General features: G+C 45.5%; 1 protein-coding gene across 1 annotated transcript in view; it reads left to right on the top strand.

Annotated features, from left to right (window-relative positions):
* b4galnt1b (beta-1,4-N-acetyl-galactosaminyl transferase 1b) overlaps positions 1–16,552 on the top strand; it is a 33,816-nt gene that overhangs the window by 2,345 nt on the left and 14,919 nt on the right. The window contains exons 2-5 of the mRNA XM_073851600.1: positions 2,726–2,854; positions 3,092–3,314; positions 15,173–15,349; positions 15,484–15,590. Of these exons, the coding sequence (XP_073707701.1) occupies positions 3,100–3,314; positions 15,173–15,349; positions 15,484–15,590 (499 nt within the window). The 5' untranslated portion in view covers positions 2,726–2,854; positions 3,092–3,099. The remainder of the gene's footprint in view (positions 1–2,725; positions 2,855–3,091; positions 3,315–15,172; positions 15,350–15,483; positions 15,591–16,552) is intronic.

The raw sequence follows: 16,552 nt of genomic DNA on the forward strand, positions 1-16,552 counted from the left end.
TGGTTACTCGTGTAGCCGTGGCCTAATGGTTAGAGAGTCGGACTTGTAACCCGAAGGTTGCGGATTCGAGTCTCAGATCCGGCAGGGATTGTCGGTGGGGGGTGTGAATAACCAGCACTCTCTCCACCCTCAATACCAAGACCCTTGAGCAAGGCACCGAACCCCCAACTGCTCCACAGACGCTGCAGCATTGGCTGCCCACTGCTCTGGGGGTGTGTTCACAGTGTGCGTTCACTACTGTGTGTGCACTTGGATGGGTTAAATGCAGAGCACAAATTCAGAATATGGGTCACGTCCTTTCCTTTCCTTACTCTTTAGGGAATGGAGACGTCACATTGACTGACATCATGGGGTCTCACTCGGGAGTCCCAATCACCTCTGAGCTTAGAAGAAAAAGCCAATGAGAACTGGCGAATGGAATTTGGATGCCAAGCCACTCCCCTGTACATACGGGTATATAAGATGGTGGCATGCCTTCACTCATTCAGGTTTGTGCTAAAGAGCTGAGACACATCGCAGCATTCAGCATAGTTCAAGATTGCGGCATGAGAGACATAGCGTCTCCGTTCCCTCCTTCAGGGAACGAGGGCTACAAGAGTAACCAAGACGTTCCCTATCAGTCAGATGTTACGTCGACTGACGTCAGCGTTACGTCGAGTGACGTCCCTATGGAAAACGCCACAACCTGAACTGTGTTATGTAATTGAGGTACAAATGAGGTACAAATGCTGACAGGCCAGCATGTCAGTACAAATGAAGCTCAATATGTAACCTTTCCAACGCACTGTAAGCCAGATAATGGGCCCACCAGGGGTGCCAGGGCACTGAAGCAACCATTAGGGGGGCGGAGCACAATGACAAAATGTAAAATCATGTAGAAAAATTGGAAGACTAAGGAAAAAAGGAGGACACAGTGGGAATAAACCGTGGCAATACTGAGACATAAAGCCACGTCTGTAGGGGTGAAAAAGCCCACTATCATACGCAGTGACAAACTACTCCTGTGAAACAAAGTACCCAGAGTTCACCTAGGGAGAACAACTGGGAGATGCTGATGCTTTGGTGCATTCCACGTAAACATGCAGGCGCAAACGGGACACAGCAATGCCAAGGCCTCCTCCAGGCGCAGCGCTCGTAGGTCCACCACTTGATTTCGAAAGAGAGTGTTGAGAACCTTGGCACATAACCGGGCCGGGGTCTCAAGGGACCAAACTCTAAGCATGATTTGTTGACAGAGAATGCGTGCAGGTCACCCATCCTCTTGATGGAAGTGAGCGCGATCAGGAGCGAGGTCTTAAGAGACAGATGTTTCAGATATCATATTTCATATTTCAGATATATCACTTGATTCTGACTGAATCAAGTGGCTCAAAAGGATCCCTCCGTAGTCCAGAAAGGAGCAAGGATAGATCCCAAGAGGGGATGACGTGCGTTCTAGGAGGGTTTAGTTCCCTTGCACCTCTCAGGAACCTGGCGATCAGGTGATGTCTTCCCAGGGATGAACCATCCACTGCATCATGGTGGGCCACGATAACAGCGACGTACACCTTAAAAAAGTGGAGGGAAACAGCCTCCGCTCCAACTTTTCTTGTAAGAAGGAGAGCACCACGCCGACTGGGCATCTCTGAGGGTCCTCTCAGCAAGAGGAGCATCAATAAATGAATAGACCCCACTTTAGAGCATGAGCCTGCCTCATAGAGGGGGCCCTAGCCTGAGTGACAGTATCTACCACGGCCATGGGGAAGGCCAGAGAGGTCTGGTGTCAGATTGTGCCCATCCCCTGGAATCTTCCAGGGTGGGACGGTCACAAGGAGCATAACCAGGTCTGGGTGGGCCAAAACAGCGCAACCAACAGGACCTGCTCCTCATCCTACCTGATCTTGCACAGGGTCTGTGCAAGGAGGCTCACTGGGGAAAAGGCGTACTTGAGTAAGCCTCGGGGCCAGCTGTGTGCCAGTGCATCCGTGTCGAGGGGAGCCTTGGTTAGGGAGAAAAACTGGCAGTGGGAGAATTCCTGGGAAGCAAACAGATCCAGCAGAGCTTTCCCAAATCGACTCCAGATGAACTGGTCCACCTGAGGATGGAGACTCCATTCTTCATGAAGGGTGAGCTGTCGTGAGAGTGCATCGGCTGCACGATTGAGCTGTCCTGGAATGTGAACGGCACCTAACGATTTTGAGCCGTGTCTCTCCAGAGGATTCAAAGCAATCAATTCCCTTAGCAATATCATCATTTTCTTATTTATATCCTCTTGCTTTCTAATCAATCGGATCATTCCCCGTATTTTAAAGAGAATACTTTGATGTCCCAGTTCTTTCTTGTTTCTACCTTCGTTGGTTCATCTTTTCTTGCCTTTTTGTTTTCCTGTCCCAGTCCTTTTTTAAAGTCTTTGGACAAGGAGATTATCAAAGTAATTTTTAGCTTACCTAGTTTATGGTTAATGTTCCCAATTTGGGATTGATCGGGGAATGGCATATATACAGGGTCATCAGACTAGACAGCTCCAAAGATGAACAAAGATCTTACAGGTTTGAAATAACATGAGGGTGAGTAATTAATTACAGAAATTTCATTTTTAGGTGAACTATCCTTTTAAAGGTGCATCCTGGAACCACAAATCCCAATAGAGAACCTTTTTTAAGAGTGTACAGAACATTGGACTGCTTTAATGTACAGTAAATGAATGCACTACAACTGACATGACTAAGGTTTTTTTCTACCTCAGCAGATGGAGAGAGCCCTCCATCAGCCTCATCAGCTACTGTCAGTCACATCAAGATTAAGACATTCAGTACCATGGACCTTTAGGAGCAGTAATGGGACCTTGCTGTACCTCTCGCTCTGATTGGATAGAGTGAGTATATTAAGAAGTGTTTGTGAAATTACTAAAGTGCTTCCTCTCACATTGTTACTAAGTGAAGGGAAATCAAATAAAGGCTAATTAGAAAATTCAATTGAAGTTAATGCTTCATTATTTGGTATAATAGAATGCTAATTTGTGAAGTTTCACATGAAGAACCCCTACCATTTCGGTTCAACCTAATTTAATTACACTAAATTAAGTTTTGTTGTGTTTCTGTTTGTGTTGTAGCTTGTAGCATGCGTTCCCTACGTAAGACTGTGCTGTTAGCTCTGGTAGCATCAGTGGTGCTGGTTTTGGCAGTGCTACATTCCTGGCCCACACGGGTCTACAGCACTGTGGATGTCCGGTACAGACCGGGTCCTGGAGCTGAGCGGCTGCTGGAGGAGAGACTTCCTGAACCGGATCCCAGCACTAGCACCATCCCTTACAGAGTGAGGGAGAGTGTGGCCAGGTCAGTTAGTTTTCACAAGCTTTTGATGAAAAAAAAGTTCAAAAGAACAGAATTTTTTGAAATATAAATTTAACTGTGATTTTTGATCGATTTAATGTGTCATTGCTGTATACAATAATTTATTTCTTTTCAAAAACAGTTTTAATGACTGCAGACTTTTAAACTACAAATTAAAGCTGTTCTGAAATATCTCTAAACATCGCAAATTTATTTATTTTTAACTCAGAAGTAAAATGATGATGTCCTGTAAATCTTTTTTTGTGTTTATATACAGTGGTGGCCAAAATGATCAGAACACTAGTATTTTCACCAGATAAAAACTGGGATTAAGTCAGTTATTTCTATCTTTTGCTGTAGTGTGTCAGTAATAAATATCAGTTTACATTTCTGAACATTCATTTTGCCATTAATTGTAATAATCCAGTGAGATTTTTGTTTGTACAAGGAGTCTGACAACAGCCAGTGCTCCACACAGAAATCTGATCTCATCATCATCCAGTTTGTCTGGAATGATCAAACTGAAACAAACAGAAACAGAACAAACTGAGAGTCTAAATCCAGATGAACTGTGGCAATGTCCCCAAGATGCTTCAAGAAACCTACCTGCAAAGCTACCTGAAAAACTATGCGCAAGTGCACCTAGGGCAAAAGCTGCTTTAAACACACAGGATGGTCACACCAAATGTTGATTTAATTTAGTTAATAGAAGTTGATTGATTAAGAAAATCTATTCATGGCATTATTTTTGACAGCATCCTTATTTTACAGCATTTTTACTCAAGTGCCGAAAATGTTTAACAGTACTTTAGCTTTGCAGGTAGGTTTCTTGAAACATCTTGGAGATGTTGCCACAGCTCTTCTGGATTTAGTCTGTCTCAGTTTGTCCTGTTTCTTCATGTCATTCCAGACAGACTGTATAATGCTGAGACCAGATCCAGGGGTGATAGCGTTCCGGCCCCACGCCGGATTTCCGGCGTACTGTGGCTGCGGAAAAAAAAAATCAGGTTCGCGTATATTGATCTGTCATTTCTCTAAATCTGAGATGTGCAGGTCAGAGAGCAGCTTTAACGCTCAACGACTCAAAGAAGTCACATTCTAGCCGATGAGCCAATCAGAAGTAGGGAAGGGGCGGGCCTTGTGTCTTTGTCAAATAGATTAGGTGCGTTCGACTTCATGCGGCGCTGCGCAGACCGATCGGCGGCTGACTTGAAGTAGTGCATGCCGGTTAGAAATTTTGTCCGACTTGAACCGGCGCCGACGCCACGTGACGTTCACGTGCGGCATCAAAGTAACGCGAGAGCGTTTCGAGAACAGCCGGCTTGCTCAGCCAGCGCAACATTTCAGAAGGGACTGCGCCAGGCTGTGATGACGTCACAGCTTCTCATGATTGGCCACATTCACCACATGACGATGATCACGTGTGTTTCGTGCATAACAAATCAATTTGCATGCCATTTCGTAAATAGTTTACGATCTTTTGACTGCAGTACATTTTTGCCCTTAAATTCTTTATACTGGATTTGTGCATAAGTTTATTATTGTACTTTTTTCATACAGACCACTTATAGTATTCAGCTGCATATTTAAGTAATATTTTTTATGGAATAACTAAAATGTCACAGACATTTAATCTAATGTGGTCAACAATGATTGATGCTGAAATCTGTAGTTGCTGCTTTACTTGCATGTGCTGCATTTCTTCCAACAAAAAAGGGTATTTCTATAGCTTCCAGTTAATCTGCAATAAAGTAGGCAAACGCCACGTGATCTGCCATGTTTGAGAGAGCAACGAGATCTCCAACTTGTCCGACTTGACGGCTCCGTTTTCAGCTCCTCCCCGACTGCTTTCGGCTAATCTCGCCGATCGGTCTGCGCAGCGCAGCATGAGCTCGAACACACCTATTGATACAGGTTAAAGTCCCCCTGAAATCAAAATTAAAGTTTTTTGGCTTTTAGTATGAATATATTAGCCTTAAGATTATCTATAAGCTAGTGTGCTTCAAAACAAAGACAAAATTTGCGTTTACAAGATATGAGCATTCAAAACTCATGTGTCGTCATCATGACGTATTCTCAGTGGGGAACGCAAAGCATTTTGGGAATCCGCGGCACAAACATTAGGCGCCAGACTTGATTGCATGGAGGGAAGAGTTCAAGATGCCGTCTACCTGCTGTGTTATATACTGCAATAGTCGTTCTCACGATAGAAGTGGCTTAAAGCTTAAGAACGGAATATCCTTTTATCGTTTTCCAGCGTGGAATAATAATTGTACAAGCCATGTTTTAGAGGTGACAAAAATGCGACGAATGGCATGGATAACCGCAGTAAGGAGACCCAATTTGTTTCTGTGATCAAAGCTGAATTTTCAGCATCATTACTCCAGTCTTCAGTGTTTGATCCTTAAGAAATCACTCTAATATGACGATCTGATGATCAAGAAACATTTATGATTATCAGTGTTGAAATGAACATCTTTGATGAATAGAAAGTTCAAAAGAACGTCATTTATTTTAAATCTAAAGCTTTGTAACATTAAACACTACTGGTCAAAAGTTTGGGGTCAGTAAGAATTTTATTTTATTTTTTGGGGAAAGAAATAAAATAAATCAATACTTTTATTCATCAAGTTAAACTGATTAAAAGTTACAGTAAAGACATTTATAATGTTAGAAAATATTCTATTTTAAATAAATGCTGTTCTTTTGAACTTTCTATTCATCAAAGAATTTTAAGAAAATTTTGTACACAACAGTTTTCAACATTTATAATCATAAATGTTTCTTGAGCATCAAATCGTCATATTAAACTGATTTCTGAAAGATCATGTGACACTGAAGACTGGAGTAATGATGCTGAAAATTCAGCTTTGATCAAGAAATAAATTAAACTTTACTATATATTCACATAGAAAACAGCCGTTTTAAATTGGAATAATATTTCACAATATTACTGTTTTTTAAATTGTTTTTATCAAATAAATGCAGCCTTGGTGAGCAGAAGATACTTCTTTTAAAAACATTAAAGACTTTGCTGGATAAAATTGTGGTTGTGTGCTGTGCTTTGACCAATATGTGTCCAAGTATTGTTGTGAAGCCATCGTGTTAGAATTATACACCATGCTCACATCTAATATGTAAAAAAAAAATTGTTTTCCAAAAGATTTTGTAATGTCTCTTCTCACATGTAACGTTAATGATTTTTAGCCATCTCTGTAAATAAAATACACAAAGACTGAATGAAATTCTGTCTCAATTACAAACTCAATTACATAACTTGAATAGTAGTAACAACCAACTTAATTTCAGTTTCTTTACATATTTAACATGTTAATACATTTAGATCAAAACATTTACATTATAAAGAATCCATAGAAAAGAACTGGAAATGTATGAGGGTAGGTTGTGGGTGATAAGTTACAGACATGTGCAAGCATCGCACTGCCATGACTCTTCTCTGGCTGGTGCGCTGCTGAGTCCCACGCAACCTAAATGGAACCACTAATAAGGACAGTTCTGATTATCGCAACTTCGTGTGTGTATGCACTAACACTTAATATCATATAGTTGTATATATATATGGGTGCTGGAAGTTGGGCAACAGTTTGACGTCCCTTGACCAGTCGCTCTGCTCGTAAGGATCCAGTCCTTTGATTCCCTTTATTTTCTCGTCATATCTCGTTTTTGCATAAGGATTTAGTTTTAGGCGGTATGATCCGACAATGTTTTCTTTAGCTCGCTGCATTTTGTAGGATTATATTCTGTTTTCACGTTAATTTTTCATTATTTTCATGCCAGATTACTAGCCTGCTATGCCAGCCGGGCCAAACATACCCATAATTCTTTGCGTTCTGAAGAGGTTGCCGCCCATTTGATCACATGTCTTAGCGATCTCTATATGAATCAAGGATTTGGATGATATCACCGTGCACTTCAGTTTCTAATCAAACGTTCTGTCCAATCAAATGCTCTCTAGAATCCGTAGTGTCCCGTCCCCTACACAGAGACGCAATACACGGAGCAGATCATATGTGCGATCGGCATGTATTAAACTACACAGCCTCAGCATGATTATGATCACTATTTCGTTTTAGCAAGAGTTTCATATTGAATCTGTGGGTGATTTATTAGTCTGTGGCTGTCATAAGCTTACAAATGCGGCTTTACTGAGCTCAACGGCTCTGGCCGGAGCAGATATAAATGGAACGCTATTGGCTATTCAAAATAAGTGGGCGGGACTGGGCGATATGTTTTTGTTTCAGTTAAAAGTACGTCACCACATAGAATAACGTACTCGGTTACTAACGTAACCTCGGTTCTCTCTAGAGAGGGAACGAGTACTGCGTAAGAAGTATCTTACGCTAGGGGAAAATCCTTTTCTGCGAGATATTGAAGCCAAAAATTATCCTTAATTTTGAAATAATGTAAAGCGCGTTGCAGCAGCATACAGACATAGGCGAAACAGCTTGCGCGCCTATTGGCTGCTCTGCGGCAACTGCAGCAGCCTATTAGAGCGAGGCCTGACGCGACGCCAGATCCAATGGGGGCATTTCGCGCCCTTTGCGTCGCTTCGCGCCCTTTTCGTAGCTTCCCGCCTAAAAGGGCGTGGTCTAGACCTATAAATATCGCTCATAGGCAGCTATTATCTGGTTTTTCATCATCAAAGCAACCAGAGCGTGCGCATGCACGGCAAGATACGCAGTACTCGTTCCCTCTCTAGAGAGAACCGAGGTTACGTTAGTAACCGAGTACGTTCTCTTACGAGAGGGAACGAGTACTGCGTAAGAAGTATCTTACGCTAGGGGACCCAGTGTAAAACGCCGTGCATGCTGAGATCTGACACCAAAGACCCAAGGGCGAAAGCCCGGGGTTCATACAGTTCATAATCACCTATAGAACTCACAGGGAGTCCGGGGAAGAGGGAGGGGCAACGCCGCACTCTTCCACATAGTGCAGCGTCACTCAGACGCTAAGTAAACGTACATACAGGGCGGGGTTACGGCCTGAGCTGACGTAAGAATAAGGGTCTTCACACAGTTTGCTCAGACACATCTTGTGCTATCACTTTCACTGTCGACCCTAGAGCTGTGCTCAGTAGACGCAGCATTCCGAGCTGATAACATCAGGTCAGACAACACTGAACATCTAGACTGACAGCAATCTGGCCTGTAAGGCGGGAACCTCCAGGTTGTAAAACCTTATAAATGTAGACGGAGAGGCCCAGCCCGCCGCCGTACAAATATCTTGCAAGGCAATCCCACTCGACCACGCCCACGATGAGGCCACGCCCCTCGTGGAATGTGCTCTGACACCTAGCGGGCACTGCATGCCCTTGGAAGCATATGCCAACGCAATAGCATCAACTATCCATCTGGATAAGCTCTGTTTCGACGCGGCCAGTCCCTTGGGACGCCCGTAAAACGAAACAAAAAGCTGCTCTGTCTGTCTAAAAGCAGACGAGCGAGACACGTAAGCTCGTAATGCCCTGACTGGGCATAGGAGGCTCGCGTCCGTTTCCTCATCATTGACCGGTAGGGCTGACAGCGCGATGACCTGTGCCCTAAACGGTGTGTTGAGTGATTTTGGAACGTAACCATGTTTGTGTTTGAGTATGACTTTAGAGTCATTAGGTCCAAATTCCATGCACGTCGCGCTCACAGAGAGTGCGTGCAAATCCCCTATGCGCTTCACTGAAGCGAGAGCCAGCAGAAACACGGTCTTAAGAGACAGGTATTTCAAATCAATCGTCTGCAGAGGCTCGAATGGTCCACCTTTCATGGCCTCTAGTACCACAGAAAGGTCCCATACGGGGACTGTGGGAGGTCTGGGGGGATTTAGTCTTCTAGCTCCCTTCAGGAAGCGAATAACTAAATCGTTCCTTCCTATTGACTGACCTAGCGTTGTGCTCGAGAACGCTGTTATGGCCGCCACATAGACTTTGAGCGTGGACGGGGTTCTGCCCTTGTCCAGCAGCTCTTGTAGAAAGGAAAGCACCTCCATCACACCACAGTTAGTGGGTGACGAGCCGCGAGCTGCGCACCAGCCCGAAAACACTGACCATTTTGAGGAATAGAGCCGTCTCATAGAAGGGGCTCTAGCCTGCGTGATCGTGTTTAATACTCCTTTAGGGAGTTCATCATATATTCGCTGGTGGCCCAGACATGAAGGGACCACAGCTCTGGGTGAGGATGCCAAATCGAGCCGCTGGCCTGAGAGAGAAGGACTCTCCTCACTGGTATCGGCCACGGGACAGTGCTCGTCAGCTGCATCAGCGCTGGGAACCAGGGCTGGTTTTCCCAAAACGGCGTTATCAGCAGTATTGAACATCCTTTTTCCCTGACCCTCTCTATCACCTGAGGTAGGAGAGAGACGGGGGGAAAAGCATAGAGATGACGGCGGGGCCATTCGTGGGCCAGCGCGTCTCTGCTTTTTGAGTAAAATTCCAGACAGTGAGCGTTGTTCGGAGACGCAAACAGGTCTACTTCCGCTCTGCCGAATTTCTTCCACAGTAGTTGTACTGTCTGTGGGTGTAGAGACCATTCGCCTGCTGGAACATTGTTCCTGGACAGTCTGTCTGGCCCTATGTTTAGAAGCCCCGGCACATGCGCTGCTTTCAGCGAGCGCAGGTTGCGCTGAGCCCATACCAGGAGGCGTTCTGCAAGTCTGTATAGGTTTTTGGACCTGAGACCGCCCTGGCGATTTATATAGGAAACCACTGACATGTTGTCCGAGCGGACTAATACATGGTTTCCTTTTATTTGGGGACAGAAGCGCATCAGCGCGTTCTGTACTGCCAACATTTCGAGGCAGTTGATATGCAGGAGCTTTTCCCGTTCTGACCACTGGCCAAAAGACGGTCTGCCCTCGAGCAGAGCCCCCCATCCCGAGGTGGACGCGTCCGTAGACACCACTTTTATTCTCGAGGAAGTCCCCAGGCTTACACCTAACTGGTACCAGTCGATTGCTCTCCACGGATTCAGGGCTGTGACACATTACTGATTGACCGTGATACGAAGCCGACCGGGCGCCCACGCTTGACGCGGGACGCGCGCTTTCAGCCAGAACTGCAGTGGGCGCATACATAGCAGACCCAGCTGCAGAACTGATGACGTTGAGGCCATGAGACCCAGCATTTTCTGAAATTTTTTGAGCGGGACAGACGCGCCGCAGCGGAACGAGCCCGCTGTGCGCTGAATGTCTGCTGCGCGCTGTGGTGACAGCCGCGCTATCATTGACAGCGAGTCCAATTCTGTGCCCAGGAAGGAAGTTTTCTGACTGGGGGACAGTGAGCTCTTCGCCCAATTGACTCTGAGACCCAAATTCTCGAGGTGATCGAGTAACATGGTCGTATGCTGTACAAGCACTGAGCGAGACTGCGCTAGAATCAGCCAATCGTCCAAATAGTTCAGTATGCGCACGCCTTTCAGTCTGAGAGGAACGAGCGCTGAGTCCATGCACTTCGTAATGTACGGGGTGCCTGGGACAAACCGAACGGCAGGACTGTGTACTGATATGCCTGGTCCTCGAAGGCGAGTCTCAAAAATCGCCTGTGACGTGACGCTATCTGTATTTGAAAATACGCGTCTTTCAGATCCACTGACACGAACCAGTCTCCTTGGCGAACTTGCGCGAGGATTTTTCTGGTCGTGAGCATCCTGAACCGACGCTTCACCAACGCTTTGTTCAGTTGCCTTAGATCTAATATGGGTCTGTGACCCCCGTCTTTATTCGGTACCAGGAAATATCTGCTGTACAGCCCCCCTTCGCTTTGAGCTTGAGAAAGGGGCTCTCTGACCCCTTTGCTCAATAGTTTCGCCACTTCGGCTCGAAGCAGGTGTGCTGCTTCTGTCTGCATTGTGGTCTCGACGCGCGCTGTATAGCGGCGCGGGCGTCGGTGAAACTGTAGCGAATAGCCTCCTTTTATAATGTCCAGCACCCATTTCGAGACCCCTGGAAGCTTTTCCAATGCGTTTGCATGAATAGCTAGAGGCTGAATACGAAGCGCGCTCCGTTCTTTCATTAACGGAGTGGTTTCGGTATGCTGTGGCACCAGAGACGTGCTCGTGACATTCGGGGCGTGGGGCACGCTGATAGCGGGAACTATTATGTCTGTGTGTGTATGTGGTTGTGTGGCAACAGGCACATTTAACACACTGCAAACACCGTTCGCCTGCATACACGTTAGTTTCGTTTGTACAGAAACCTTTTGACGTGCATAATGTGATGTCTGTGGGCACTGTTAAGTGGACACGTTTACCACATGTGAAGCGCAATCGATCTGAGCCGATTTTATGTTCGCAGGGTCTGTATGACAGGTTGTGCTTGTGTGTAGAAATGAGCACTGGAGGAGTGGGCATTTTTGACTACACGTGAAACACCATCGGCCGTGGCCGGGACTCCAGAAAATACACTCTATTGGGGGTTTATCTGGGTAGCCGTGAAAACAGCCTTTGTGTGCAGGCAAGCGGGCGACAGAACCGGCTTGTTGGCTGCAGCAAACACTGGAACAGTCACATTTAACACACTCCAAACATCGTTCGCTTGCATGGAGCGAATGCACGCTGATTTCATGCAAAACGTGCTCGTGATATTTGAGGCATGGGGCACGCTGATAGCGGGAACTATTATGTCTGTGTGTGGATGTGGCTGTGGGGCAGCGGGCACATTTAACACACTCCAAACAACGTTCGCCTGCGTAGAGCGAATGCACTTTTGGTTTCGTTTTCACAGAAACCGTTTGACGTGCATAATGTGGTGTCTGTGGCCACTGTGAAGCGGGCATATTTACCACGTGTGAAGCGCAATCGATCTGAGTCGATTTTATGTGCGCTGTGCTTGTGTGTAGAGATGAGCACTGCTAGTGGGCATTCTTACACGTGAAACACCATCGGCCGTGGCCGGTTGTGAAGCGCAATCGATCTGTGTCGATTTTATGTGCGCTGTGCTTGTGTGTAGAGATGAGCACTGCTAGTGGGCATTCTTACACGTGAAACACCATCGGCCGTGGCCGGTTGTGAAGCGCAATCGATCTGTGTCGATTTTATGTGCGCTGTGCTTGTGTGTAACGTTAGAGATGAGCACTGGTTAGTGGGCATTCTTACGACACATGAAACACCATCGGCCGTGGCCGGGACACCAGACAATACACTTTATTGGGGGTTTATCTGTGTAGCCGTGGGAACGACTTTTGTGTGCAGGCAAACGGGCGACGGAGCCGGTTTGTTGGCTGCAGAAAACACTGGAACAGTCACATTTCCTGGAACTGGACGAGCGAATAACTTTGGTGGGGGTCCGGCAACAGCGGGACTCGTACACCGTCGTTTTCCCAGTTGTGCTAGGACGATTTCGGAGGCTCAGGTTTCAACTCAATCCTGGGCCGCGGGCCGCGTCTGGCGGGGCGGCGGCCAGACGAGAAAAACGTCAGAAAGCGTTAACCACGGGTGCCTCTCAGCAACGGTGAGAGACCATGTTACGCAGCGCTGACGCGGCTAGGCGGCGGCGAAAGCGCGGCGAAGCAGGTTTGACGTCTGACGGCAAGCTTTAGAGGGGAGGGCCGACTTAGCACGCCGTCCAGCGGAGGGCAGACATAAGTGGGCTGCTATCGCTTCTTCTGAGCAGCATGCGCGTTCCCGCTTTGGCGGGAAACGGAAATCAGAATCAGAAACCTCTTCCTCCTTCATGGCCCCCCTCGTCAGCGGCGTCGATGGAAGCGGTGGCAGACAGCGGCCGCTTTGCGTCCGGAACAGAGGCTGACGAGGTCGATGAAGCAGGCGGGCGAACCGGCGAGCTTTGTCGGCTGGGGGAAGTGTCCGGGGCCCGCTGGGCACGGCGCTTTTTACGGCGCTACACCGCGGCGGGCGGGGGAGCAGTCTCAGTGAAGAAGGCAAGGCAAGTCCTCAGAGTCACCATTGGCATCTGCACGAGCCGTATGAAGGCATCTTTAAAAAGACGCTTTGCTCTTTTTAGAGAAACAGTGTGTATCGCAGCGGCGACACACACTGTAGATTATAAAGGATATAGGCGCCGGAAAGCGCAGCAGGAAGGCACGGAAGGCGGCGTGGCCAGCAGCTTCGGTGGCTCGTCCCGCTGAGATGCTTGCAGTCAAACGGCGGCTTCTTATCCGGCTCCAGCGATGCGTGTGCTTCGCTTGAAGGATGAAAAATCAGATAATAGCTGCCTATGAGCGATATTTATAGGTCTAGACCACGCCCTTTTAGGCGGGAAGCTACGAAAAGGGCGCGAAGCGACGCAAAGGGCGCGAAATGCCCCCATTGGATCTGGCGTCGCGTCAGGCCTCGCTCTAATAGGCTGCTGCAGTTGCCGCAGAGCAGCCAATAGGCGCGCAAGCTGTTTCGCCTATGTCTGTATGCTGCTGCAACGCGCTTTACATTATTTCAAAATTAAGGATAATTTTTGGCTTCAATATCTCGCAGAAAAGGATTTTCCCCTAGCATAAGATACTTCTTACGCAGTACTCGTTCCCTCTCGTAAGAGAACGCTGCGTGTTTCAAGGCACTTCAGTGGACCTTTAAGGCAATGCTCCATGCGCGAAGGTGTTTTAGCTCCCATACTGTACAATTGTCTCCTACTGGCAACTCAAACCGTAAGTCATGGCTATGTTTATGAAGCCAGGGGAAGACAAGGATTTCGATAAAGGCATATTTACAGGGCTCGCAAAATCGCTAGCCCGACGTCCCGGAGCTATTGGGTTTTCCAGTCGGGCTACCAACATTATTTGACCGGCTGCCCGACGGGCTATCCTGAAGTAGAGGGCTCATGGGGTCCTTAAAACTCCTCAATTTAGTTGTATCAAATTTAAGGCCATAAAAAGTGGTAAATATTTTAAATAGTAAAAGAAGAGGATTAATTATTTTAAGAGGTCTTACAGTTGGGGACGGAAAGACGAGAATCGCGATAGAGCTGGATTAAACTTTAAGAGGCAATGATTTCATTAAATAAATATGCTCACTGCACGTTTCAAAGTCAAAACGCGGCACTGTTGTCTTTATATGAATGTATCTGAAGGGAACCGACTGTCCTCAGAAACGTGTCGTTGGCATTTTCATTTCATGACTGATAAAACAGCGTTTATGCTGCTTTGCTTTCAGCCATTCTTAGGGAAACCGTAATATTTCTGCGCTCCTAAAGTGCCCCCTCGTGGCATAGAATTAATTTGCACGTCCAAATTTTTAGCTGTTTTTGGTCAGATTATTGCAAATCTCGACCAATGTTTTTTATGCAAACACAGAGTTGTAAATGTGAAAGAAGTTAATGTGCTTTCTAAAAATCTAAACAATTAGGACATTGTTTTAAATAAGTGTTATGCATTATATACTTGATTTATTCATTTTAATGGGATAAAGGCTGAAATGCCAATCTATAAGCTTTTTTTGTGAAAAACCTTTATCTGACTGAACTGAACCAACAAGTTATGTGTTAAAAGTGCGTCGCATACATAGTACCTCCACCCCACTCACCTCGGGGGCAAGGGAAAAAAAAGTTCAGGCTCAGGAATTTTTTCCACTATCAGGCCTGCAGATCTCTGTGTGGAGCACAGGCTGCTGTCAGACTCCTTGTGCAAACAAAAATCTCACTGGACTATTACAATTAATGGCAAAATGAATGTTTGGAAATGTAAACAGATGTTTTATACTGACACACTACAACAAAAGATAGAAATAACTGACTTAAAACAATTTTTAGCTGGTGATAATACTACTGTTTTAATCGTTTTGGCCTGTATACATTGTATACAATTGCACACAGAGACCTACATTGTCTACTGTCACATAGCAAACATTTTGCTTCTGGTCAAAAACTGAAGGATTGATTATGTGGTAACTCTTCTCCTTTTCTGCAAGGCTTTTGGCTCGCAACGGGTGTGTTTGTGAAGGAGAGAGCAGAGGGGTCAACCTGCCCTTTGCTCAGCTGTTGTTCCCTAGAGTGTCTGCCCATCCCTTGCACACTGCCTTCCAGGCCTCCCAGCTCCATGAGATGAAGAAACGGCGCGCCAAAGAGTATCAGAGCTTCCAAATGAGGTGCATTTAATCATTTTATGCCAGTGTTCAGTTGTTTGGTTTATAAATCCATATAAAAGTTACCAAATAAATTCTGTATATGTTTTTTTTATGGCTTTAGCTTAAGTTAACGATAGTAACCCTGGTGTGTATAGGTCGCAGACCCCTGCTGATCTGCTGATTGTAGCTGAAGCTAACAACCCTCTGCAGTACCCAACACAGGGTGTGGAGGTTCGGCCACTTAAAACTATCCTTATACCAGGTATTACACTTTTTGTCCCTAGTAAGATTAAAGTATTTCCATGTGACTGAAGAAGACTGTGATGAGACTAAGCATTATAATAATAAATCTTTAATCCAATCTAATGAATATTAAAGCCAATATGAGATGCTCCACTTTTTTTGCAACCCAGGCTAATTGAAAATGTTTTACGTTTCTACAAAACCCGAAATGAGTTGCTCCAGGTCCATTTCACTACTTTTTCCACAAGACGCACTATAAGCTCTGTCAGTTTTCTCAATTGCAGATGCAGGTTTATTCAACAGTTTATTGTTTATAAATCATACACTATGGTAGAAGTGTTTACATAATAATAACATAGTATTGTGCAAGGAACTGCACAAAATTAAGTCTTTATCCATTAATAGTCTTTTTATTTGAGTGAAAAATAAGTTGTTGGTGTTTTACTGCCACTAGTGTTCATTTCTCCTGGAAACTGCAGTGAAATATGTGTATGTTTTGCAGAAATGTAGCCACAGTAATGTACTTTCAATGAGCCTGGATTGCTTTTTTCAGGTTGCAGTGATACAGTCAAACCAAAATTTATTCAGACACCATTTCTCTCATTATCAGTTTATTCGCTATAGTTTAAAAAATGGTAACAAAATATGACAGGGCCTCAAGAGTTAAACTGTGTCACAACAAATTAATCTTGATAATGGCTAGGGGTCGACCGATACGTGTTTTTCAGGGCCGATGCCGATACCGATTATTACAGATCAAATGCACCGATAAACAATATTTTGAACCAATATGTGTCTAGTGTAAAAATGAAAATTGGTAAGATGAGACCACAGGTTTGAAGTATTGGCACTTTTTGCCATTGTACCACCCATACTGACAACATCTCCACATGTTTTGCACACTGCCTTCCCTGGTGTTTGTTGAGTGTAGTACTCCCACACTGCACTTCGTGTCTTCTTCCGTGCATCCATCTACAATAA

This window comes from Garra rufa, chromosome 12 (genome assembly GCF_049309525.1).
Source record: "Garra rufa chromosome 12, GarRuf1.0, whole genome shotgun sequence".
In the NCBI taxonomy this organism is placed as follows: Eukaryota; Metazoa; Chordata; class Actinopteri; order Cypriniformes; family Cyprinidae; genus Garra; species Garra rufa.